The sequence below is a fragment of the Eschrichtius robustus genome, chromosome 7, assembly GCF_028021215.1.
Source record: "Eschrichtius robustus isolate mEscRob2 chromosome 7, mEscRob2.pri, whole genome shotgun sequence".
NCBI lineage: Eukaryota > Metazoa > Chordata > Mammalia > Artiodactyla > Eschrichtiidae > Eschrichtius > Eschrichtius robustus.
The window spans coordinates 114,829,236-114,856,083 of NC_090830.1; the positions used below are offsets into that span (position 1 = coordinate 114,829,236).

Sequence of the window (26,848 nt, forward strand, 5' to 3'; positions counted from 1 at the left end):
CCCTCTCCTTGCACTCCCTCCCTCTCACTCTGCTTTAACCATCTCCCATAAGGGAACTCTTCTGTCTAATCCAGAAGAGGAGGCCTTCACTCTTCCCAAGCTCCCTTCCTCCATCCTACTCCTTTCTTAACAGTCCCTCCAGCTCCACGCGTCTAGGCCTTTTCAACCCCTAGAAATCCCGGGAGCTCTGCGGTGGCGGCGGCGGCAGCTGCACTACTTGCCTGTACTCCTTGCCGGGGGGCCTGTAAACTACATCTCGAGGTTGTCTTTGGGTTTAGCTTCCTCTCTCCAGCTCACCCAAAGTTTTCCTTTTCCTATGGGCACGAACGGTCCCAGCCCAGGCTGAGTTCCGCGCACTCTGGCTCCGCTTCTTCGGCAGGGCACAGTGCGAACTGTTCCTCAGGCCTGCGTGGCGCTGGGCCGGGGACCCTCAACGGGCAGCCTGACACTTTGAAAGAACTGAGCCCTTTCAGAGATTAATCTAAGGAGATGAGGGAGCGACCTCAAAATCGCAGGCGGAAAGATGGGGGCTAGATCCTCCTGGTGGGAGCGACCCCTCTCGACTACTCTCTTTCCCCAGCTCCGGGGCCGGCGCCTCCTAGTTCTCTCCTCTAGCCCTTCGGGAGGCTCTGGGAACAATCCGGTTACGTCCGCAAGCGGTGGGGGACTACGGGTGCGCGGGGCGCCCGGAGGAGCGGGCTGTGCAGCACCGCCTGCCTTGCCTCGCTCTCAATATTGCCTTTCAGACGACTCGCAGGTTCCTGGAAATGCAAACACAGCCCGTGCCTGATCCATGCTCGCCCACAGCCCGAGCGCACCCCTCCCTGCCTCACATCCCATCGTTCACACTAACACGCACACACACGCGTGCAAACGCGCACGCACAGAGCCGCGCGCCCCCGCACACCCAGGCACCCTTGGCTCAGCCAGGTACCCCCACCCTGGGCGCCCGCTGGCCCGCCAGCCTCGGGCGCACCCCTCGCCCCCCCTCACGCACGCGCACGCATGCACTCTCCGAGCCCCCGCACCGGGCGGAGGCACGCGGTGGGAGGTGGGTGACGGGAGGGACAGGCCAGGGACCCGGGAGCGGAGTCTCCCAGTCAATCCCGCGCTCGCCTTCCGCCAACTGCGTTCCTGCGCGAAGGCTCCGGGCTCCCCTTTGGCTCCCCAACCCGAAGAGTAGGCGCTGAAAACACTTCACCCTCCTCCTCCTCCCTCGAGGCCCCCCAACCCTCCCTGCGTGCCATCTCCCACCCCCACAAAAGGCCCGGACGGTAACCCCCTAAACGCGGCCAGAAGCGGCTCCTAACTCTTCGCTGGGAGCAGGTTGGAGGCTGGGTTTTAGAGAGACCCTGGATTGGGGTCCGTCGCCAGCCACTCCTCCTGGATTGGGCTTCATTTTCATATTTTAAAAGAGGATTTTCGTATTACCTTTGAATACTCCTGAAAAAATTTCTGGAGGAGCTCGGTGGGAAAGATTTTGCGGGAATCTTGTTTTAAGGAAAAAAAAAAAAGCACCGAAGGGGCATTTATTAATTTTTCTCGGGCTTTGGAATCGCCCCGTGGAGAGAGCAAGCCATCAAGAGCCGGGAGGGAAGAGTGGAGAGGACCAGCAAGGCGCACCAGGCCGAGCCACCTCCTTCCCGGCCGCCCCCTCCGCTCTCCCCCGACACACACTCGCTTGCTCGCTTACCGGCGCCTGCACACCCCCCGCGCCGACCCGCACCTCGGGCGGGCGCCACACACTCGGCAGCCCGAGCCGCGGCAGCCGGCAGCCGCAGCGGGATGGAGGCGGCGCGCACGGAGCGCCCCGCAGGCTGGCCCCGGGCGCCCCTCGCCCGCACCGGGCTCCTGCTCCTGTCGACGTGGGTCCTGGCCGGCGCCGAGATCACTTGGGACGCAACGGGCGGTCCTGGGCGCCTCACGGCTCTGGCTTCGCGGTCCCCGGCGCTGCCTCCTCTGTCGCTGCGGGCAGTGGCAAGCCAGTGGCCGGAGGAGCTGGCGACTGTACGGAGAGGCGCCGCACTGGGGCGCCGGCAGGGACCAGAGCCACTGCCCCAGCCAGGCGGAGGCAGCGGCAGAAAGAAGCAGGGAGAAGCCGGAGGGCTGTTGCCGGCAGGCGCGCAGTGGGGACGGGGCATCTCGGCTCCTGGCAAGCCTGGCGGTACAAGGAGGAGTCGCCGGGCGCAGCCCCCCAGTGCCCTGGAACGCGGAGACACCCAGGCTACTGTCTTAGCCGATGGTTCCAAAGGAAGCCGCTCTCTGGCCAAGGGTCTCCGGGAGGAGGTGAAGGCACCACGGGCTGGGGGGTCGGCGTCCGAAGAGCTCCGGCTACCCAGCACCTCGTTCGCGCTGACCGGGGACTCGGCCCACAACCAAGCCATGGTGCACTGGTCGGGACACAACAGCAGCGTGAGTACCCACCCGGCGGCGGATCTCTCTGTCTGCCGGCAGCGAGGGAAAATGGGGGGCGGGAACGATGGGTAGATAGTTGCTCTGGGTCTAGGTGGAGGCAAGGGGAAGGGGGGCTCCTCGACTTTTAGACGGACTGGTTCATCCCTCTTTCCCCACGACCCCAACAGGTTAGTGGAGTTTGTTGTAAGACAGCCTGTGCTTTTGTTTAGCGGAGGCCCTAGGGTTGGGGCCGCCCGGAGGGGAGAGGAAGAAGAGGTCCTTAACGGGATCAATGACCACTTTCTCTGGTACTTGGCTTGGAGAGTCAGTTATCCTGTCGTGGGTGTGTGTGAATTCTTGGGTGAGGACACAGATTGATTTGGGGAAAGAACCGCTGGATAGACTGACGGGTTTCTGCGACTGCCCCGCGGGCTTCCCCCCTTTCCCCTCCAGTCACGCGACGGAAAGCCAGGAGACTGAGGCCACTCGGACTCTGGTACTCCTGCCCGCCGGGCTTAGGCTGCTGCCTCGGGCTCCGGGCGCACTTTCTCCCAGCCTTAGGGGAGGCTGGGCCTTCAGGCAACACTGATTCCCCCTTCAAAACCCAGGCAGCATACTGCTGATTCACTTTGTTAGTTATACAGCAGAAACTAACACAACACTGTAAAGCAATTATACTCCAATAAAGATGTTAAAAATTAAAAAGAACAAACAAACAAACAACCCAGGCAGCTGCCCCGAAAAGCTATAGGAGGGGCAGAAAAAAAAAAGTTTAAAGTGTGAAGTGAAATTCAACACCCATCCTGCACCCCTCGTTCTCACGCAAGCACAAGCACACGTAAGTCGCTGAGCAAAATACTCGCCCCGGCTGCTGAGTCCTGCAACGACAAACTCGCCAAGTGGAGTTGGGTCCCGGTGCTTTCTGTGCACCTCTCCACGCCTCTCTCTCCGATGCCAGGTTAACCTGGAAGCTGCTGTACGAGAGGTGGCGCCCTGGAGTCCAGTCCGGCGGCTCCGGCGCCCGCGGCCAGGCACCGGGCGCAGAGTACCGTCTGCGCAGCCCGCAGCTCGGGCCGGAGGAGCGCCCCACCCTACCCCCAGCTGGCAGCCAGCACGTGCAGTCTAGCCCAGGATCCGCGGGGGATGGCCCTCGGGGAAGAGTGGGGACGGCCTCCGACGATTTACTCCACTCCCCTGCCTTCCTCGGCCCCCACTTCAGCCACTCCTGCAAAAATCCTTTCCTCATCTCTGGCTCTGAGGATCAGATCAGAGCCCGGCACTGGGCAGAGTCTGGAGGATGACGGATGCCTGTACTGGCAGCTTTGGGGAACTCATTTGATGGGAAAGCACCGCCCCCGCTCCCTTTATATTTCTCTTCATGACTGACATTAAAGATTTCCCGGGGAAATTTTCGCCTTATTTTAACAGGGCCTGGAGGGTGTCACAGGGGTGAGTGGTGAATAACAGGAAAGCCAGAAGTCCGCAGAGAGCAGCACATCAGCAATACCGAGCACAGATTTCCTGGTTCCTTCTGACACACAGCACCACGCAGGCAGCGCAGCCTGGGTTGGAAGCATTTGGGCAGTCCAGCTTACCAGCAGCGCGGTGGCTGACTCCGTCTGCCTCCAGTGAAGGCCCCCCATAGCTTCGCAGTGGACAGCTCTAGACTTGGGCGGTGGGCAACGTGTGCATTGGGAGGGATGGGTGACTGAGGACTTACAAGTCTCCGAAGGACTCTGTGTGTGTGTGGGGTGGGGGAGGGGGAGAGAGAGAGAGAGAGAGAGAGAGGTAATTCTCTGACCGCAGGGATCGTAACTCTCAACTTCCTTTTAGTTTGATAGTGAGGAATTGTGTGCATGTGTGTTATTTTGTTCGTGTTCTTACTCCATGAGGAGGATGGACAGGATGTGTGGAAGTAAATGTATCCCTAGGAGAAGGAGGAGGTGATATCTTCACATGTCTGTGATTTTAACACTGCCACCATTTGGACGATATAAATTCACTCTGCCTAAAGAGTTTTTTTATGTTTCTGCTTTTATTTTAAGGATCATTTTCGTGTGTTGACAAATTCCCTGAAGATGGGACCGTTAAAGAGTGCTTTCTGCAAGTAGTAATTAAATGTGCATGGCCTTCTCTGCCCATCTTCAAGGCAGTTATACAGCAGAGGAAGTGAGGGGGCAAGTTTAGCCCCACACCCCCCAGGGAAATGGCTCTTCAGTTAAAAGGGGGTGCAGAGGGCCTGAGGAGTGCATCAGTTGGCCTTGGAGTCCTTAGTGACAGTGATGAGATTTGGGCAGTTCATTAATAGCTCCTCAGGGGTTCATTGGTTGTGCTCGTGGCCAGTCTTACTGTCCAAGCAAAGGACAAGGCAGCACAGGTGAGTGCAGGGACCCCATGGTGTCTACTGTCCCTGGTCCAGAGAGTTACTGCCTCTTTAGCTCTTGGGCTGGACCTGCCTCTTTTGACGATGCTTCACAGGCAATTCCAGCGAGAAGGGCTTCTTTGACTGTAGGTCTGTGCTGCTCTGAGGAAGATGAGGAAACAGGTTAACATGGCCCTGCCTTTGAGAGACTTTAAGGAAACAACCCTGGGGGAGGAGCTAGGAAACCAGTTTCTGCAACATTACCCAGTTGGTTTCTTTCTCCCCTCCTCCTTTCCCGAGGACAGCAAAAGACGGCACTGTTAAAATAAAGCCAGGGTGAGGAGTGATGGAGATGATGTCCCTTCTGGAAGTTCCCTTTATCATTGGTTTCACAGTGGTTGGAGATGTCCCCAAGGCAGAGAACATGGGGCCTTGCACCAAGCTCTTTTGACGTGAAAAGAGAATTCCATCTTCCCTTCCGACGTAAAGGGTGTTAAGCATGTCCTTCTCTGGGAAGGCCACCGGTTTAATTGTTAACACATTGTGGGGCTTCCCGCTCTCCCTCCAAGTGCCTCTGGTGGACTTCATTCCTGGCGTGAGGTCCTTTTTGGGGAGAGTTTCCAGTTACCCCGTATAATGGAAAATTGAACTCCACTCTGGCCGTTTGTGTTCAGGCATAAGGAAGTGGACGTGCAAGGGAAGCACCTCCACCCCACACTATGTGCCCAGCATGTGCCCAGGGGCTGAGAGTCTCATTCTAGGCTTGAGTCACATATTCACTTTGGTCCCAGGAGTGGGGTGGGATGGCTTGGAGGGCAACGGGGGAGGTGCCCAGCAGGCTTGAGCCAGGAGGGGATGGAGTCTGGGTCCCCCTCTGACCTTTCTTGCCCTGCCAGGTGTTTCGGGGGAGAGGTGAGTGGGCTTGGGCTTGGAGCCTGTACTCTGCCTTATCCATTGGGCCACCGGGGCTGATTGGAGCCTATATTCTGGAAGAGCGATTTGCCTTTCTCTCTGGTTGTCTCCAGCTGAGATCCTGGTGATTAATGGGCTAGAGAGTGTTTCACAAACACCCAAAGGGAGTCCAGACCCTGTGGCTGTGACAGGGATACAGAAAAACACATCATTCTGATCTCCTTCAAAAGAAGAAAGGCGCCTCCTTGCTTGGTCAGTGAGTTGGCAAATGGCTCTGGAGAGTGGAAAGCTGTAAAGACAACAGCCCACTTTCCGGGCCCCCTCAGCATTGTAAGCCTTGATGGGGATCCCCTGTTCTGGTGCTGAGGGGAGAATGCTGCACCCTCCTGTAGATTGATCCCCATGCCTTTCCTGCAGCTCACTCCCAGAGACAGCGATTTGCAGGCTGCTACCCCTGCAGTGTGTCTGGTTGGAAGGACTTGCCAGATGGTATTCATGTGCCCAACTCTGCACCTTGGTGAAGAGAAACAGGGAGATGCCGATAACCCGGCATCCTTACCCTGCTAGCAGGGGGAACGCACTGACTCTCCCAGGCACGATTTCATACCCGTAACTAATTCAGCTGGACGGTGTTCTAAAATATTTACTCTTAATGTGCAAAATAGTGACAGATTTGATCAGATTAATTGTGTTTCACTCACTGGAGCATCTAATTGTGGCTCCCAAACAGATTTTTCAAATAGCTTTTGGCTGGGTTGTCTAACCTTCTCGTCCCCGCTCTCAGTCCCCGTGTCACGATATCTTAATGCATTTTGCCTTCTCAGAGGCTTAATAAAGAAGCCTGCCACAAGCTCAATATCAAAAAAAACAAACAACCCAATCCAAAAATGGGCAGAAGACCTAAATAGACATTTCTCCAAAGAAGATATACAGATTGCCAACAAACACATGAAAGGATGCTCAACATCACTAATCATCAGAGAAATGCAAATCAAAACTACAGTGAGGTATCACCTCACACCAGTCAGAATGGCCATCATCAAAAAATCTACAAACAGTGAATGCTGGAGAGGTTGTGGAGAAAAGGGAAACCTCTTGCACTGTTGGTGGGAATGTAAACTGATACAGCCACTACGGAGAACAGTATGGAGGTTCCTTAAAAAACTAAAAATAGAATTACCATATGACCCAGCAATCCCACTACTGGGCATATACCCAGAGAAAACCATAATTCAAAAAGAGTCATGTACCACAGTGTTCATTGCAGCTCTATTTACAATAGCCAGGACATGGAAACAACCTAAGTGTCCATCGACAGATGAATGGATAAAGAAGATGTGGCATATATATACAATGGAATGTTATTCAGCCATAAAAAGAAACGAAATTGAGTTATTTGTAGTGAGGTGGATGGACCTAGAGTCTGTCATACAGAGTGAAATAAGTTAGAAAGAGAAAAACAAATACTGTATGCTAACACATATATATGGAATTTAAAAAAAAAAAGGTTCTGAAGAACCTGGGGCAGGACAGGAATAACAGCAGAGACGTAGAGAATGGACTTGAGGACACAGGGAGGGGGAAGGGACGAAGCTGGGACGAAGTGAGAGAGTGGCATGGACTTACATATACTACCAACTGTAAAATAGATAGCTAGTGGGAAACGGCCGCATAGCACAGGGAGATCTGCTCGGTGCTTTGTGACCACCTAGAGAGGTGGGATAGGGAGGGTGGGAGGGAGATGCAAGAGGGAGGAGATATGGGGATATATGTATATGTATAGCTGATTCACTTTGTTATAAAGTAGAAACTAACACACCATTGTAAAGCAGTTATACTCCAATAAAGATGTTAAAAAAAAAAAAAAAAGCCTGCCACAGAAGCTGTTCTTCAGGGGTTTGCCAAAAAGAATCTGTTTTTAATTAATATTACAAGGGGAGCCATCTCAGTTGAGATGCAGCTGGGAAATGCCACGGGACATAACAGCACTAACTGCTCCTGGTCACCATAGGCCTGGGGGTGGTGAGTGGAGGGACCACACACCGGCTGTTTGCTCTGCGTTTTCTCTGATGGCCCGGTTACAGGGCGTGATTTGCTTCTCAGATCCTGCAGTGATTTCCAAGGTAAGCAGAAGTTGCAAACTCCTTAATTGGGAGGCCCAATTTAATGATGGCAGAAATGCAGCGGTTGGAACTTGCTTTGTAGTTGGCAGAGAAGGAACGCGGGAAGTGGCTTCTCAGATTCTGTTGGATTTAAGGGAAGGGAGTTGTGGCAGGAAGGCTGAGGAGGGAGCGGGGGCAGAAGGGAGAACTGCTCTTTCCTCGGCTGTGTAAATCCTACCGTAACTGGGGGCACTTTGGAACCGGGTGATCGTCCTCTAGGGAGCAGAGAGGTGTGACAAAGCTGGATGGCTGAAATAGGAGGGTGTGTCTGGAGGGTTTATCCAAGGCCACGTACACCAAGGCCTGGGGGCTGGACTCGCCTGTTGATTTCCTGCTTCCTTTGGCCTCTTGGCTGGCTTGAGACACTTCCCTATGAGGAGAAAATGTCAAAGGATGAATTTTCAGCAAGTTTGGGGGAAAAGAGGTCTTGTGAAGTTGGAGGTGGAAAGTGTAGCATGCCGGCGCCTGGTGGGCCACTTTGGGTAAGCAGCAGTGGCAGTGTGGGATGGATGGCCTTCAGCTAACCATGGTCATCCCCCTGTTGTGGTGGGTTACTGAGAGAAGGGTCTGGATGCTGCTCTGACTTTGTTGGCAGAGAGTGGAGATGAGAGAGCTCTGCTTTACACGCAGTAGAGAGACTCAACTGTGTTTGACCAAGTGGGTGAATGAGTGAGTCCCAAGTCTCATTGAGCAGAGGCTACGAAGGGATTGAAAACCCTTGTCCCTTGGGATAGCGATCCTTCCTTTCTCAGGTTGTTCATAACTTGACCGGTACTATAATCAGGAGCATTTCACCCAGGACGTCTCCATTCTCGCTTGAGTACCTTTAGCCTCTTGAATTAAACTCCAGAGTCCTTTAGCCTGCCATTCAAGGCTCTTCACTGCGTATGTCCTGGATCTGCTTCTCCAACTCTGCATCTGACTGTTCCCTGATGGGCCCCTTCACTCTAGCCAAGGCAGCCCCTTCATTGTCCCAGACCCCTTCTTGACTCAAGCCTTTGCTCTTAAGGTCTCCTCCACTCAGAATACCCCTCTTCCTCTATTGAGATGCACCCATTACTCATGGCTCAGTTTAAGATTCAAACATGCTTCTCTATAGAACCTTTCTTAGAAGCATTTATTTTTCTTTCTCCTAACTGTTTATAGAATTTACAGCCTGTACCACACATTTGATTATGTTTAGTTTGCACTTGGTTATTTTATGAGTGTTTTGAAGGTGAGGGATGAGGGATAAAATGCTTACACCAGCACCTCATCCCCACACCTGCTGTGAGTTCTTCTCTTCTCATGTGTGCCTTGTGACCTGTGGCCTGGTGCTTGGCCTGTGCTGGAAGAGAACCTAGTTTAGGGGAAAAGCTGGACATAGTTATGTAGGGTCATCAAGGATCTTGTTAGGTTGTAGATTATTTAGCCTGGGTATGATTGTATGACTTGTGTGAATTCATACTTGTGGAGGGTTTTCATCATGAATGCCATCCTCTTCAGGATATATTAGGAACAGAGGTAGGCTGGGAGCAAGAAACAAAGCCATATGGTAGACAGGAGCAAGGGTTCTGGAGCTGGATGCCTGGGTTTGCATCCTGCCTCTGTCTCTCTCTCTCCTTCTCTCTCTCTCTCTCCTTTTTTTTTTTTTTTTGGTTAAGTTTAATTTAGTCTTTAAAGAATTGAAATATAGTTGCTGTACAGTATTATATAGGTTACAGGTATACAATATTGTGATTCACAGTTTTTAAAGGTTATCCTCCACTAATAGTTATTATAAAATATTGGCTATCTTCCCTGTGTTGTACAGTATATCCTTGTAGCTTATTTTATACCTAATACTTTGTACCTCTTACTCCCCTACCCCTATATTGCCCTTCCCCACTTCCCTCTCCCCACTGGGAGCCACTAGTTTGTTCTCTATATCTGTGAGTCTGCTTCTTTTTTGTTATATTTACTAATTTGTTATATATTTTTAGATTCCACATATAAGTGATGTCATACACCATTTGTCTTTCTCTGACTTACTTCACCTAGCATAATGCCCTCTAAGTCCATCCATGTTGCTGCAAATGGCAAAATTTCACTCTTCTTTATGGCTGAGTAGTATTCCATTGTGTATGTATATATGTATATATACCACATCTTCTTTATCCACTCATCTGTTGATGGACACTTAGGTTGCTTCCATGTCTTAGCAATTATAAATAATGCTGCTATGAACATTGGGGGTGCATGTATCTTTTCGAATTAGTGTTTTTGTTTTTTTTTTTGGATATATACCCAGGAGTGAGATTTCTGGGTCATATGATAGTTCTATTTTTAGTTTTTTGAGGACACGCCATATTGTTTTCCACGGTGGCTGCACCAATTTACATTCCCACCAACAGTGTAGGAGGGCTCCCTTTTCTCCACATCCTCGCCAACATTTATTTGTTGTCTTTTTGATGGCAGCCACTCTGACAGGTGTGAGGTGATACCTCATTGTGGTTTTGATTTGCATTTCCCTAATGATTAGTGATGTTGAACATCTTCTCATGTGCCCATTGGCCATCTGCCTGTCTTCTTTGGAGAAATGTCTATTCAGTTCTCCCGCCCATTTTTTTTTTTTTTTCCTGCCCATTTTTAAATTGGGCTGTCAGCCTCTTGTCTCTTAATAGCTGTGTGACATTGGGCAAGTTGTCACCCTCTCTTGTCTATTTTTTCATCTACAAAAGGGAGTGATAATAATAGTACCTCTCACATTGGGCTATATCAAGGATTATATAAGATATTGTACATAGCAAAGTGTTTAAAAGAAATGCCTGACCTGTAGTTAGTCCTCCAGATATTTTAGTTAGTTTAGTTGTTATTCTTATATTAGAAGGGGTTTTCTCTTCATTTGCAGATGGAAACACAGAAGCAGAGGAAGGAGGTGCTTGCCCCAAGTTTCCCAGTGAGCTGATCGCAAAGCCCTTGGCTACAACCCAGTTCTCAGTGAGATGCTCATTTCAGCCACCTCCCATAGTGCATGCCCTGACTCAGACGAGTCTTTGCGTGTCTGCCTTCTGTGTCATGCTAAGGGAAACAGTGAAAGAGAGAAGTGTGAGTGGCTGGGGACCCGGCTGATTGAAACTCATACTCAGAATTTGTAATAGAAATGGTTAGAAGCAGGTGCTTAGAGTCAGGTTAACGATTATACTAACAGACAGCTAATAAGTGGAACATTTTCTCAGGGCTTTTGTTGAGTGGAGTTTTGAGAAAGGCATCCAGAAAGATGAAGAGTAGCTTCTCTTGGCTTGGGCACCCATGATTATACCTCACAGTTAATCATGGAAGACTTCTTGAAGGAAGTGAGTGAAATGTGTAGCTTTCATAGAAAATAGGAGAACACAGGGCTGCTGGGACTGGTGGACAAGAAAAGCCTGGAGTGCCAAAGACTCATTTCATCCAAGTCATGGGATGGACCTTGGTGTTCAAGGTTCGCTTCTCCTTTCCATCTCCTACCTCTGCTTTGTGCCTGGCATGAAATGGGGATATCCGTGGCTGGAACTCTCTGCATGATGTCTGCAGCCTCTTTCCCGGAATTATCATATTGGCCAGACCCATGAATATTTTGTAATAATCCACATCCATCGAGGTACAGGTTTGTACCTGCCTGTACCCTTTTTGCCTGCACCCTGTGCACTTCGAGTGGAACCTGAGATCCCTACACAGACACTAGAGGGAGTGTTGCCCTGGGAAAGAAGTGAAAATAAATAGGATGAAATAATAAAACAAATACTGCATGAGGAATTGTTCCAAGGGAGTGAAGAAGAGCGGTAGCAGCCTGCAGGTTCATTGTGTGAGGGCTGGTCTGCTGACCCATAGATGAACAATTGATTAGCAACCGAGCAGCTGAGTCCTGGGGGACTGATCATTCAGCCTCTTCCCGCAGAAAAAAGGAAATGGATGTTTTGTACAAATACAGACGTTCTGCTGTCCATTCAACCCATAAATGACTCAACTAAGACTCCAGACGTAAATGCAGCCAGAAGTGATGCTCAGGCTTGGGTCTTCCATCTCTTCTGCATTTTCTGCTTTTTGCTCCCTCACTTTCTTGGGCATCGTGATCAGTTAATATAAGCTTATTGAGTTGAATGACATAAGTACATTCTTAAATACTTAAAACTGCCTGGGTAAAGAATGCGTGTCTTGGGAATGGGGAAGAATCTGGCTGCTTCTTGCTGCCTCCAGGCCTAGGGTCTGCATCCCTGGGACATCACAATGGCCTCTCACCTGTTCCCAGGTCCCGCGTACCTAACTCAGTCATCTCTAAGCCTTTTTGGCATCTATGTGAGGTAAGCAGTTTCTCTTCCAGATGGGTAGAATCAGGTTAAAGAGTACACTGCTGCGTAAGAAATGAACTTTTTCCTTTTAAAATCTGTTCTCAGTGGGAGACGGAGTTGAACATTTTTTTCAGTTGCTCAAGTTGCCATATCTGAATGTGATTACACGTACTGGGGGAACTCGTTACGTTAAGAGTTTTGAGGCCGTGGTACTGGAGATGCAGAGAAGCTTGTTTACCAGGGTGGAGGCAGGTAGAGGAAAGAATCTTTAGAGGCAAAAGAGTTGCTCATATAACTGTGTTGCTTTCAGTGTTATCTGTGCTTGAAAGCAAACTTTTCACTGGAAGATTTCTCACAACTCAGACATTTTTTTTTCTGTTATGGGAAGGCCCCCAAGCAACAGTGATTTCAAACAAGTCTCTGAGCCTTAGTTTCACTGGCTGTAAAATGGGAATAATACTGGGATGTTGTGAATCTTATAGATAATACTCTGAAGGGGTTAGCATAGTAGGCTATTACACTGGTTAAAAAATGTTAGTTCTCATTATCGCCTAGGCAGGAAATGGGGTAGGTTGAGTGTCTGTCTTTTTGTAGCAGATATGTTGGTACCCTGCCCATATGCCCTCTGCACTTGCCATCTGTCTGCAATCTGGCCTGACTTCTAACCACCAGCACCAGGGACTGTGTGCCCACTGGGGCTTTCTTCGATTACACAGGTGCAGGCTGGAAGCATCAGGGAATTGATTTCCATCAAGGAGTAGGGAGCAACCACTTGACAATGACTGTTGGAAGCTGGTGGATAAATACCCCAGCTCCCTTGCCCTTTGGGGTGGGGTAACTCTGAAGCTTGTTTTCTACACCATCTCCCAGAGCTACCAGTGGGATTAAGCCCCAATTGCCTAAGGTGGTAACTTGCTTGCTTTATTGGCTACCTTCCCATCCCTATCTCCTTTCTCCACCCCACAGTCAGTATCACCTGGGATCACCTACCAAATAAACTACACTTGACCCTTCAACAATGTGGGGTTAGGGACCTGGCCCTCCACACAGTCAAAAATCTGTGTATGACTTTACAGTTGGCCCTCCAGTATGTGAAGTTCCGTGTCCGCGGATTCAACCAACCAACTTAAAGACAGGCAGAGAGAAAGAATAACTTCTTACTCTTCCTTTGTGTTCTATTCAGGCCTTCAGTGGGTTGAATGAGGCCCACCCACATTGGGAGGGCAATCTGCTTTACTTAGTCTACCAATTCGTATGTTAAACTCATCCAGAAACACCTTCACAGACACACTTAGTATAATGTTTGATCAAATTTCTGGACACTCCGTGGCACAGTCAAGTTAACACATAAAATTATCCATCACACCAAATCAGGAATTTCCCTCATCTCTTATAAAATTATGCATCAGGCCCTACCATGGTACATACTGGGTATAGAGAGGGAAATGGAGTCACTGACCCCAGTTGTGAGAGGGTCTTCCTTTCGGGTTGGCACCTTCCAGAAGGAAGGAGCTCAGGTTATATTGAGTGGCAGGAATATGGCATTGGGGCTTTGAGGAGGGGACACACACCCAAATTAGTTTTCACTGTCATTTCTCAGAGCTAAAGAGCCCCTCCCCATCCCAGGGCATGTGCTTGGTCTTCACAATACATCGTCTCCCTCAAATTTGGACCTCTACCTGCTGACGGACGGTCTCTCACCTAAGAATAAGGTGTGATTCTTCTTTTTCTTAGACTTTGTCAAGATTTTGGCAGGAAGCAGCTGAGCTTACAGTTGGTACCTTCCCTTCTGAGATATCCTTAGTGAGGGGCATCACGAGAGGTTGGAAAGAATATTGGCCTGGGAGTTGGGATGTCCAGATGGCCTCCTGATTTACATTAACTCTCTTCAGCAAGTCACATGTTTCTTAGGTGTAAGAGAAAGAAGACCCTTCCAGGTATAGTAGCTTATTATGTCTGTGAGTAAAAAAAATTTTAATGGGCTCATTAGTAAGGAAAGGGTCTGGAACTATGATTTAAAAAATACTGGAAAATGCTTTTTTCACGCACGTATAAATTTGGTCTTATCCGATGCAGATGTACTTACTTTCATTCATTCATTCATTTATTCATTCAGTAATTTGTTTGCTTAGTGTGATGCTAATTAAGTTATCTGGATTTTCTGGGATTCAGTTTCCTTACCTATAAAATGAAAGAGTCACTTATGCAACTCTTGATTCAGGCCCATCTCACAACAAGCTAGATATGGTATTAGGTCAGTCATTTCTTTATGTGTGAAATGGGGACAATTCTGTTTGCTCCCCTTATGTCGCAGTTAAATAATGAGCTACTGCACCTGTCAGCCTTTTGAAAAGAGTGCTTTTCAAAGCACTGTGAACAGGAGCGATATGAGCAGGGGGTGACATGAACTCACGATATTAGTTCACATTACTTCTCCTTTATTCCTTGAGTAGCTGGAGGTCCTTCCATAGCAGATTTGAGACCACGTGTTTCTTTTGCCTTCTCCTAGCACAAATGAAACACTATCATTAGCACACAAACCATGGTGTTAAAAAACTCGAGATTCTTATTCCAGGCATGATGTACAATTTATTTCAAGTCACATCTGATATAATAAAAGTCTCAGATGGGAGTGTAATTTGATGTTTATAAAAAAGCAACAACATTTGTTCCAGGTCTTGACCTGTATTGATTGCTCTGCCTTATTCCTTTCAGACAATATGAAGTATTTGGGGAGCATCTACTATATGCCTAGTGATGCAGAATGTGCAAAAGAGTGCACCATGGCTTTGTTTCTATCGGTGAGGCCTATCATGCCGACTGGATACCCCAAAAGCTTATAGTCTTGTGTGTGGAAATCACATTATTAGACTAATATTGCAAAGAACAATGTGAGATCATGTAAAATATGTGCTAAATTTGAGCATTCTTAGGAAATACATTGAATGTAATCAAGACCACGGTAAATGGAAACTAATAAAATGTTTAAAATATTATGGTTGTTTTATTATCTACAAAAAAATCCAGTAGCATGATTAGAAATAGATGTAATCCTCATGACTAAATCTGTGTCACTTGATGAGAAGTGTTCTGAGCTTTGAGGTCAAATAGATTATTTTATGCTATGACAGTTGCTCAGAATTCTGCCATATTAGTTTGGACTATTTTTCTTGGTCTGCTTTTGTTTTTCCTTGAGTTTCTAATTGTTTTATCTTCCTCACAGGAAGACAAACATCTGTTTTCTTCATCATAGCACTAAGATAGTCCAGCTTCTTAATTGTATTTTTAGTGGATATTCTAATTTGTACTGATATCCTTCTAGGCCTGCTTCCCTATTGTCATCTTGATATTTCTATTTATTTTACTCCTGGATTAGTGCCTCTGTTTCTTGGATTCCATTCCTCTCTTTTGGGCTGAGTTTCATTTTTCTGTGGTAGATCCTCAAGTATTCTTTTTCAGAGAGTGCAGGGGAATGTCCTGGCTTATTCCTGTGTCCTGACATAAATATTGCTAGGTTCCTTTTAACTCTCAAAAGATCCTGTCTTGGATGGTACATTATATAGTCACCCAGTGCTTGAGTGATACTTTTTATTTTCATTGTTGACATGTCTAAAATTTATTTTGGTCTCACACGGGTTTGATGGTTCATGTGGACATAGAAATCTAAGGTCAAAAAAATTACCCTTGGGTCTTTGAAGTTCTTAGAGTACTTGCTGGTTTTGCATCATATGCTATTTTTGGATGATGTGTGTCTTCCGCCTCAAGGGACTGATGAGGGTGGGGAAAGGATATGCCTAGCATGGGACACCGTGGCTTTGTTCCTGTTGGAGAGGCCTAACCCTCTAAGGAAACCTCATGCATTAAAACCAGATTTATACAAAATCAGCAGTACAGTGTGGGAGATTAAATAAATGCTCTCTGGAGCAATTTGCCATAGACACTTTACCTGAATACCTTTAATATATAACTCAACCAGATGAGGTAGTCTCGGCTACCTTTTATTTTAAAAATTTAAAATAGCTTTAAAAAATGTCATCGGATATTCAACAGGTATTTGCGGGGTGCCGTCTATGTGCCAGGTGCTGCTGGGCTCAGAGTACATAACGGTGCGCTCTGAAGGAGAGGTTCACGATACTATCAAAGGTTACACCAGCGACATTAACTTGGAGAGGGCAGAGAGGCAGAGGCAGATGAGCAAGGTCAATTAGGTGAAGAGGAATGGGCAGAGTGTTCAGGGCACACAGCTTCTGTGGCATGAGGGAGCAAGGTTTCTGGAAGGGACAGAAAGAAGGACAGAGTGTCTGGAGCAGAGGGTTTGTGGCTAGGGGCTGGTGAGAGATGAAGCTAGACAGGCAGGCATGGCTTAGACCAAGCAGGGCCATATGGGCCCCTGGGAAGGAGTTTATTCTTTGTCCTATGAGCAAAGGGGTAAGCCTCGGGAAAGTTTAAAGTCGGAGAGTCATATAATTAAATTTGACCAGCCTGTGGCTTGGAGGGAGAAAAGGCTGGGTTCTAGGAGACCAGAGTGTTGCCGTGGCTCGAGAGGATGGTGGCTTGGGTGGTGGCAGTGTAGGTGGTGAGAAGGAGCCCACTGAAGAGCTATTCAGCGGGCGTGCTTGATTGTGTTGTTGCCTCCTCTGTATAGTCCTTCACTCCCCTCTCTAACTCCCTTATACTGGGCTTTTGTAGTGCCCTTTCTCTCTGGGTGGGGCATTCTTCCCCATCTCCTACCTTGGGTTTGGCCTTGTGACTTGCTTTGCCCAATAGCAGGAGTGCCAGTTCTAAGCCTAGTTATCAGAAGGCATTGTGTATCTACATGCTGTCTTGCAGCTCTGCAGTAGCCATGAGAAAAACATGCCCAGGCTAGCCCACCGGTCCTGGGTAGAGAACTAGAGACAAGTCGTATGTAGCCACTCCCAGCCAAGCCCAGCCTAGATCAGCCCAGCCCAGCCCAGCCATGGGCAGCAGAACTGCCCAACCGAGCCCAACTGTGAGCAGCCAACCCACAGCTGCCCTGTATACTTATGAGAACAAATGATTGTTGTGACAGTAAATGATTGAGATTCGAGTGGTTTGTTCTGCAGCACTTTTGCAGCAAAAGCTGATACAGCAGATAAAAGCAACAGAATTTGATAGACTGGATGTAGCAAATTTGTGGGACCGTGACTACAGTGTAAAGGGAGGCTTGCTTATATTTCAAGATCATTAACCTCATACATGCTCAGGGCTATACTTAAGTGTGTCTTTTTGGTGGTTTCCTGCCACTCACCTCTCTTTACAATTCATGGCTTCTTTTCCTGGAGCCGAATGAAGTAGGTCAGATTCATGGTCCAAAAGAATTAATCTTCCACTCTTTTTCCTTCTCCCTTCTCATTCTCTTTCCAACAGCCTGATCAGATTCCAGCAGAGTGTTTGAGCTGAGTGGTCCTCAGATCCTTCCATGAGGGCCTTCAAGCCCTAACACTCAGTGTATTCTTGGTAGAGTTGAAGTCAATTTCTGCTCTAGCGGGGAAGATGGGATTTCACTTAAAGGGGGGAGGAATTGGGGCAAGGGATTTTCTTGGTCTTGACTGAGTATTTAAAATACATTAGTGCTGATAAAATATTTAGCTTTTAAACAACAAATTTAATATAGGGAATTGTGTTTTATTTTTTAATGGCAGTTGCAGAGAGGTTGGTAGGAGTTGTGCAAAAGTGCACTGTTGTGATTTTGCGAAGTATAGTAATTACTGTAATGTTTTGTTGAATTATTAATACCTACTATGCCTGCAGGAACATGCTCTTCTGCAGTTGAATAGATTTCAAGATTGCCTTTTCCCTCTTCTGGTTTTGTTTTGTGTTTTCTTTTCTTTTGTGCATACTTATGAATTTTTAAAGAAATGGAATTAGGAGGCAGAGTTGATAATATTGTGTGAAACACCGTTGTCACACCCTGTAACTGAACATAGGCAGGCAGTAGAGAAACACTGTAGTTCCTTGACAATCCCCTGCCTCAGCCAAGCCTCTTTGTAGTCCAGACTGAGGAATGCTGAAAGAATTGTCTGGGAAAAAAGGACTCATCAGTGGGCCTTTTTCATGAGCTGAGATGAGGAGAGTAAATAGTAGGGAGGTCATGCGTGTGCACACGTGAGTATTATGTGCACACACCTCTAAGCAGAGCTGATTTGACCTGTTGATGGAGTTGGCAGGTTTTCAGGTGTATGTGTTGAAGCAGTACTAGCATCCTTTATTAGATATTTCAACAGCTATTACTTAGTGTCTATTATGGCCTCAAAAGAAATTATTGGGGATGACGATGATGATAGCTTAGTGGTCGTATGAACGGGCTCATGCTGCAAGAGGACTCTGAATCCAAGTGCAAGGTACACATAGGAGCATCCCTTTTGGTTGTGACTAAACTGAAACTGGAGGGCCAGCCTCCACATCATCATCTATCAGCTTTATGAAATGGTCCAAATCAGTCAACATCTGAGATTCATGTTTTCTCATCTGTATATTAGTTGCAAGGAAACTATACATTTCCAGACATGTGTAAGGGAATGCTATTGTTACCAAATCATAGGAAAAGTTGCTCATTCTTGTGCTGTGATTTTGAGGGGCAGCAGAGAGGATTCTGTGCTCAATTTTTTGGGGGGGAGGGGGAGCAGAAACGTCACAATTCAAGAGTCATTCCTTTGGGTTAAACATTGTTCTCTCCAAGATCCTCTTGAAATATAAATAATTCAGAGACAGTATTTTTAGAGCTGGAAAGAACACATAATGATCTAACCACATCCTTTTCCAGATTTGAAAAATATGGCCAGGAGAGACTGTGGAATGTTTCAATTCACCAGGATCGTGGAAGAGCCCACACCAATGTCCATCTCTCTGACTTCTCGTCCAGTGCTCTTTTGTAACACCTTGATGTTCCTTAGTTTTCCATTAAGTTCTTAATGCAGTCTAGAGCTTTTTCTCCCAGTAGGCAGCCTTGGGCAGAATGAATAAATTAGATGACTTGTTGGGAGACAGAAGCTGGGGTGCTTTAGGTGGCAGAGTAGTGCTTGGGTAGATGGACCAGACTTTCTTAGCTCCACCACAGACCAGCTCTTCCTTGGGCAAGTTACTTTTCTGAAACCCAGTTTTCTCTTTTATAAAACCAGGATTATAATCCTTATTTTGCACAGCTGTTGTGAGGATTTGGGGAATTTGAAATGCTTGGCATGGTGTGTGCTTGAAAATGGGGAATAATTATCAGGTGATAAGAGGTCCTGAAGATTAGCTTGGTCTACCTCCTAGTAGGTCTACTTCCTGAGAGCTGTTTTCCCCACTGCAAAGATGTGCGTTTTAAGGGGAGGAGGAAGCTGCCATTTCCCTTCCCCAGGGTTAGGGGTGGAGGGACTCATGAAATGCTCCAGCAGAGAAAAGCCCTGCACAGTGGGAAAGGATCCTGTAATGGCCAGAGGTGTAAGCTAAGACTTACCAATAGCCTTCCCTTTCTCTTTAATCTCAGATCCAGCCCTATTTAAATTTCCCCTGAAGCGGGTGGAGATGGTGAGAAGGTAGGGATGAGCATCTTTAAAGAACAGCAGGTGACTCCAAAGATGAAACAAACAAAAGCACTTGTGTCCATTTGCTGCATGGCTCTGTCTCATGGGGTGCCTCTTCCTGTTTTAAATTACTAAGGTGGTTTCCTAAAAACAGGTTTCAGTTTTCCTAGAGAGAGTTTATCCTGCTTGCAGCAAGTCTATCCTGAATTCCTTGTGAGCTGGGTAAGATCCATTGCTTCTTGTGAATTTTAGCAATTAAAGCAGGGCCACCCATGGGTTAACACTTGGGTAGAGGATGAAATTTCCAGGGTCAGTAGGAGATCTAAAACACCCTGGAGCCTGTGTCAGCTCTCAGCCATGGGGACTGGGCCGGTGTTTGCTAAAGCGAAATAAGAAAAGAAAGGGATGCAGGGAAGAGCATCCTGGCTCTCATCCTCCCCTCTGCCCAGTGCCCTCCACTTTTCTCACTCTTCCTGGTCTGGAAAAACGTTCTGATAGCAGTCCTTTGCTTCTTCAGTTCCTTTTCCTGAGGTCCTTGCATTTGATTTGATTTTTTCCAGCTTTATGGAGGTATAATCGACAAATAAAGATGGTACATATTTAAGGTACACAGTGTGATATTTTGATATATGTATATATAGTGAAGTGATTACTACAATCATGCTAATTAACTTCACATAGTTACTGTTTTTATGTGGTGAGAACATTTAAGATCTATTCTACTAGCAAATTTCAAGTATACACTGTAGTATTATTAACTATCCTCACCATGCTGTACATTAGATCTCCAGAATTTACTCCTCCTACATAACCGAAACTTTGTACCCTTTGGCCAGTATCTCTCCATTTCTCCCACCTCCTAGCCCCCAGCAACCACCATTGTACCCTCTGCTTCTATGAGTTTGACTTTTTAAGTCAACTCACATATAAGTGAGATTCCACGTATAAGTGAGAGCATATGGTCTTTGTCTTTCTGTGCCTGCGTTATTTTACTTAGCATAATGTCCTGCAGGTTGCAAATGACAGGATTTATTTTTTTTAAGGCTGAATAATATTTTGTTATATATAAATGCCACATTTTCTTTATCCATTCATCCATTGATAGACATTTAGATTGATTCTGTATCTTAGCTATTGCAAATCATGCTGCACTGAACATGGGAATGCAGATATCTGAGATCCTGATTTTATTTCTTTACGATACGTACCCAGAAGTGGGATTGCTGGATCATATGGTAGTTCTATTTTTATGTTTGTGAGGAACTTCCATACTATTTTCCGTGATGGTAGTACCATTTTACATTCCCAGCAATAGTTTGCAAGCCTTCTCTTTTCTTCATATCCTTGCCAACAACCTGTTATTCCTTGTCTTTATATGTCTAATAGGCATTCTAACAGGTGATACCTCATTGTGGTTCTGATTTGCATTTCCCTGATGATTAGCCATGTTGAGCATTTTTTCATGTACCTGTTTGGCCGTTTGTATGTCTTCTTTTGAGAAATGCATTTTAAATTTGACCTCCTAGTGGTGAATGAAAATCTTCCACCTCTATTGGCAGTGGTTTGGAAAAGGCGTTTTAGGGATGGGGACTCTGGAAATCGTAGCCTGTACTATTCGTCTACCTTTTCCACCTTCAGGGCCGGCATTAGTGGGAGGGAGGCTGGCACCATTCCTGGCCAGAGATGCTTGTTTTCTTTCTCACCTATACCTCAGCCTCAAAAAACTCCTGTGAGGTGAGAGCAAAGGGCTCTTACTGAAGGATAGTTTCTATCTCTGTGTTGGTCAAATGCTTCTCATAGTGGATTTTCTTTGGTTAAGGAGATGGGGAATTGGGGAGAGCTCTCTTCTGTTTCTTCACCTTAAATTTTATCTACCTATTTATTTAAAAATATGTATAACAGAGCATTTGCCCTTTAAAACATTTTTAAGTGGCTTTGGTTACATTCTGTGCTTTTGTGCAACCATCACCACTGTTTCCAAAGCTTTTTCATTGTCCAAGCAGAAATTCTGTAACCATTCAACAACGCCTTCCCATTGCCCTGTTCCTCAGACAGCTGAATTCTCTTCTTCAGTATCTGAGCAAGTGTTGAGACTTGCAGTTTGTTGCTCTCTTCTGTTTTTTCCAACCCCATCCCTAACCGTTTTATCACCTCTGCTCTCACTGCAGGGGCCCGTGGAGTTGGGGAGGAGGAGACGGGCTGGTGGATATTCAGGGCTGAGAGATGGGCTCAGGCAGCGCTGGCCACCCTCCCTTCTTGCCCTGGGTCTGTTCCCTTCCCACCAGCAGTGCCTCTCGCCCGCGCCCTCCTCTCTGCCATGAGCTCTGTGCAGGAGCGGGCCTCTCCATCATTAGAGCAACCAGTGGGGTTCTGCTGTAATTAAAGGAAGCTATCGGGAGGAAGCAAAGCAGAGCAAGGGAAAAAGCAACCACCAACAAAACATCTCATTTCCCACACAAACTCCCTAACAACTGCGTCTATCGACTTTCAGGGGAACCTGCTTCCTTTAAACACAGCAAAGGGAAACCCCACAGGATGGTGTGGGAAAGCAGGTTATTAAGTTACCCTCAGACTGCTAGAGTGGATATTTACTCCTTTTTTTCCCCCCTCCCTACCCTGCAGAGCAAAACTGATCAAATATTAGAGTCGAAAGAGACCTCAAAGGCCATTTTGTTCAACTTCTACCCCAATACTGGGGTTCCCTCCATCACTGGCCCCGCTGACACATTGTCACCTGGTTCCCACCCTCCCCAGCTCCCTAAATTTGAAGACTCCTGTTGTCATTTATGGCACTGACTCCAGAAATGTCTAATTAATTCATTTATCCCATTAGCCCCTTGCTCTCTGAAATACTTCTTCTTGGTTGCTGAGCAACTGGGATAGACTTTCAACACATGCCTGCTGCTGGTGAATGAACCACCAGTTTTTTCTTCACCCTGGCACTCCCCGCTCCTCTTTCTCCTTTTATTTTTCTGATGCACAGTCATGAAGAACATCTCCACCAATCTCCAGCTTTCTCACCTTCCGCAGGCCTCTGGATATGCTTGCTGCCTGCCTTAACGCATTTCTGAAGGTAATTTTTATGCCAGACATTTGTCATGGACAAGGAGAGTGACAGAATATACAGGTACACAGAGATGTGTTTGCAAAATAATGGAATTAGCCCCGCTCAGGCAAGACTTGGGGAGAACTTAGCTGGTGCCGGGGGCATGGCCAAGGTTAGGCTCAGAGGTGTTCGGGAAGGGGGGGGGGCGACTCTCTTCCAGTGACGTGGCATTAACAGGGGCAGTGGTTCCATTTGTCTTTATGGTCTGCCCTTCCTGGGGAATTGTCATCCGTCCCCAGCCTGCAGTGCATTGTGAGCACTAACCAGGAGGGAAGACTTTAAGGGAGAGTGAAAGAGACAACATCCGCCCAAGAGGGCAGCAAAGTGCCTTGAGGAATCATCCTTGAAGTATAACACTTTCCTGTTACAGGATGTGGAAATGCCACACGCTGCTTCAATGAGTTAGAATGTTAAAACTGGACTTTGAGCCCAGGCTTCCACCCTTCTCTGTCTTTGTAGATGAGAAAGTTGGAGCTCCCAGAGGATAAACCGTTTGCTCAGTGTCTCACAGCCAGAGTTTAGGGCTCCAGAGTCCCAGGCCTTCTCATTGGGTCACACTGCTCCTCTTTGATTTATTAAGGGAGCTTTGTCCATACAATTAGTCACTTGAGTCACCAAAACTCAATTTTAAAAATTGACTTTTATTTTGCAACAGTTGAATTTGGCAGTGAAAATTTGCAGAGTCCAAGGATCTTGGCTTCTTCTTTTTTTTTGGCTGTGCTGCATGGCATGTGGGATCTTAGTTTCCTGACCAGGGATCGAACCCGTGCCCCCTGCATTGGAAGTGCGGAGTCTTAACCGCTGGACCGCCAGGGAAGTCCCCCCAAGGACCTTGGCTTCTGTTCCATCATTCACCTTGGCATATGTCTATTGCAGAGGCCGGGGCATGTGCTCCAACCCAGTATTCGGTATGAATAAGGAATGATCCCTGCCCTCAAAGAGCCCCCCACTGTAGTGGAGGAGATGGACACTGAAGGAGGGAGGGACTCCTTCTTGGAAGGAAGCATTCAGAGGGGAGGATCTGGGCCATTTGACCAGAACCCAGATCTTATGGTTGAAGGGGCTGTGAGGGTAGGATGGGGGTGGGGGACATTCTTGGGCAAGAGGACAGCGTGGCCAAGCTCAGGAGGCATGAGAGGTTATGTCCGGGGACTGGAGAGTGGCCTGGGAATGGAGCCTTCAGGCCGTTTGACTTTCTCTGAGACAAGGTAGCTGGCTTGGTGCTGCCCATAGTGACATCTGGAAGACATTGCCTCTTGCTCTCCAGAATAATAAGAAAGCACAGTTATATCATCTATATGCATGTGTGGATATAGAAAAACATATGTCAAGTTTCCTGGGTGGAAGTGACTTCCCTTTGAAGTTGGTTCATAAATAATGATGAAGGCCATAGAAGTACATGCACACTGCACACGTATTTAGCTACTGCTGTGGACCAAACTTGCCAGCTGCCTAGACAAAGAAAAATGGACTCTGCAGTGTCTAAAGCACTGGCTCCCAGAGCCTCCTGTGGGACCAAGGGAAACCTTTTATTGAGAAGGACCCGATCCTTGGCACTCACAATTGTGTCAGTCACTCAATCTGCAGTTTCGAGGGACGGACAGAGAAGGAACTGGCCTTGACAGTGAGCACCCTGACCAGGCCTTTCCAGTGCAACAGGTGCTTCTGTACTTCCAAGCATTGCTCATCTGGGCAAAGCTCTCGTTCCTCCAACTGTGCAGACAAGGCCGGGCTTACTTTTGCAGAACCTAGAGATGGCAGACAGCATCATGGGATGCTCCTTAGTGTAAAATCTCTGAGAATTTTCTTAACAAGGTGGTTTGAGTTCCTCTAGGAATTAAGCTGGGGGTGGCTGCTATTTTTCTGGTAAGACTTGTTACTATAAAATGTAACAACAATGCTGGGCCCACAATCACAATGGTCTATCTTTGGAGCAATCAGACGCACATGGCAATCTAAGGCTCTGGTAAGGAAGAGTCCGTGGCTTTTTATTCAATAAATAGTTTGTACATCGGGCTTTGGTGGATGAAGCCACTGTCTGCTTGGGTCTTCCGAGACTAGAAGGTGGAGTCTCCCGTAGTCGCTGCCTCTTGTTCGTTCCTTTGATTTCCTTCGATGAAAAATGATTCTTGTCCTGGTGAGGTCTGTTAAATCCGTTCTTTTCCCAATGGGGCTGCTAATGTGTGGAAGGGATTGGAACTTTCTCTCCCTCTGGTCATCCCTTGCCATCCCTTGGGTAATTTGGTTTCCCATTTTCTGAGATGTGCCCACAGGGCTTGTCTCCTACCCGCCCCCCCCCCCCACCTTATATAAGGAGGCAGGGTGCATCTGGTGCCAGATTTCATTCAACCCTGTAACAATCGCCCCTTTATGACATCACTGCTCATCACCATGGAGACAGTCCCGGAGTCACAGAGACTGGATTGTGGCATCATAGCATCAGGCAGGACAGGGGGAGAGGAGAGAAGAGAATTGAGACTGCCCGGAGGGATGAAATTCCAATAAAATACCATGTGATGGCAGGATGTGGGATTTTTCTGTTTGGATTCTTGAGTGGAGAGTCTAGCCATGGGTTGCCAGAATAAACCTCATCTAGGATAAGGAGGAAGAGCTCTTGTGGCATGTGGACGCTGGGCTCCGTCCTTGCTCGGTAATAGTTAGGTGAACTGGATTACATTTAATGAGTCCTCCGCTGTATTTTATATGTATTGCTCATTTGATCCTCACAAAATCTCCGTCAACTATTGGATCAGAGATGTTCAGTAAAGTGGCTCAGATTACACAGTTGGAAAAGGCAGAGCTGAGAATTAGAGGCAGAAGTTGTAGCCTGTGCTCTCATGAGGCTTACAGTTGCGTGTGTGTGTGTGCGTGTGTGTGTGTTGGAGACAGTTATTAAGTAAATAAAATAGAAATCGTTAAAACTGTGGTAGACGTAAAGTGAATCCATGGTGCTTCAGTGAGGAGGCGTTGGAGTGTGAGTGGAAACTGACTTACGTTCGTGTATTAACTTTGGGACATGGCTCTGCATGTAGTAGGTGTGCACTGAAACACACAAGGCCCTGGGCTCCTAAATGCTCCCACCTGCCTCAGCTCACCTGCTGGGCTGCTTTCCTCTGCCGTGTCCCCGTCTTCCTGCACCCACACTTCCGCATTTGTCTGCTCCCTTCTTCTGAGATCTTCCCGCCAGCCCTCCTCCCTTGATCCTGAATCTTCCTGCCAAGTCCCCCCCTACCCCCTTCTCTGTCTCTAGACAGTAATCTCAAGAGAGAGAAGACATTCCCCTCTGCTGTAAAAAAAAATCCTTGCTTTGCCCAAGGATCAGGCTAGACTATCTGCTGCAGAAATAAAGGAGCAGTGGCCCTTTTTTGAATAGGAAAAACAAATTATGGCTAGATTTTGCACAATGAAAAAATATTCTCTTTTAGACTTCTGTTATTAAACTATGGCTGATAAATGAATGGACAAGTAACAAATGAACATTAAAAGGAGACACCCCCAAGGAAGTGGCCAATCATGTTTAGTTCAGCAGCTTGTTTTCTGTTGTGGTTTGCATGGCTCATGCCGCTTGTGATTGCAAGTTGTAGTCATGTGATCTGGCCACATATTCTCTTAGTAAAATTGGTCCGAGTCTGTAGGACTAATTAGCTTAGTTCTTCGCAGGGTTCCAAGAGCTGTAGGTGCTTTGCTATGGACCACTTTTGGGTGCTGCTGTCCTGGTGCCCCACCTGGGAGATGGATGGGTCTAAGGAAGCCCACTTCTCTCCATTTGTGCCACCTTGTTGAGCTGTCAGGAGTGTTTAGTGCCTGAGTCAAGGCCCCTTCATTGTACCCCTGGGACTTAGAGTAGACAGCTCTCTATTTGGTCTCCTAAGTTGTGGTTGCCCATCTCGGCTGAGGACCTTATTGGTTGGAGCTCTGCTATTATACTTTTACTGTGACAGGCCTGTGTGTGTGTACGCACGCACATGCACAACGTGTACAGTGTTAGTAAGCCATATGAAGTGCATTTACAATCCAAGCTTGTTCTTTCTAGGACCTAGAGTATGTCAGTCTAGCTGCTAATGTGGCCCTTCTGGACCTGTGCTATTGATTCTCTC

The 26,848-nt window shown here is 47.4% G+C and overlaps 1 protein-coding gene across 1 annotated transcript in view; it reads left to right on the top strand.

The window, feature by feature from the left end:
* Positions 1-1,785: 1,785 nt before the first annotated feature.
* Positions 1,786-26,848, top strand: part of SORCS3 (sortilin related VPS10 domain containing receptor 3) — a 602,186-nt gene continuing 577,123 nt past the window's right edge. Inside the window, exon 1 of the mRNA XM_068549046.1 lies at positions 1,786-2,412. Within this exon, the coding sequence (XP_068405147.1) occupies positions 1,786-2,412 (627 nt within the window). The remainder of the gene's footprint in view (positions 2,413-26,848) is intronic.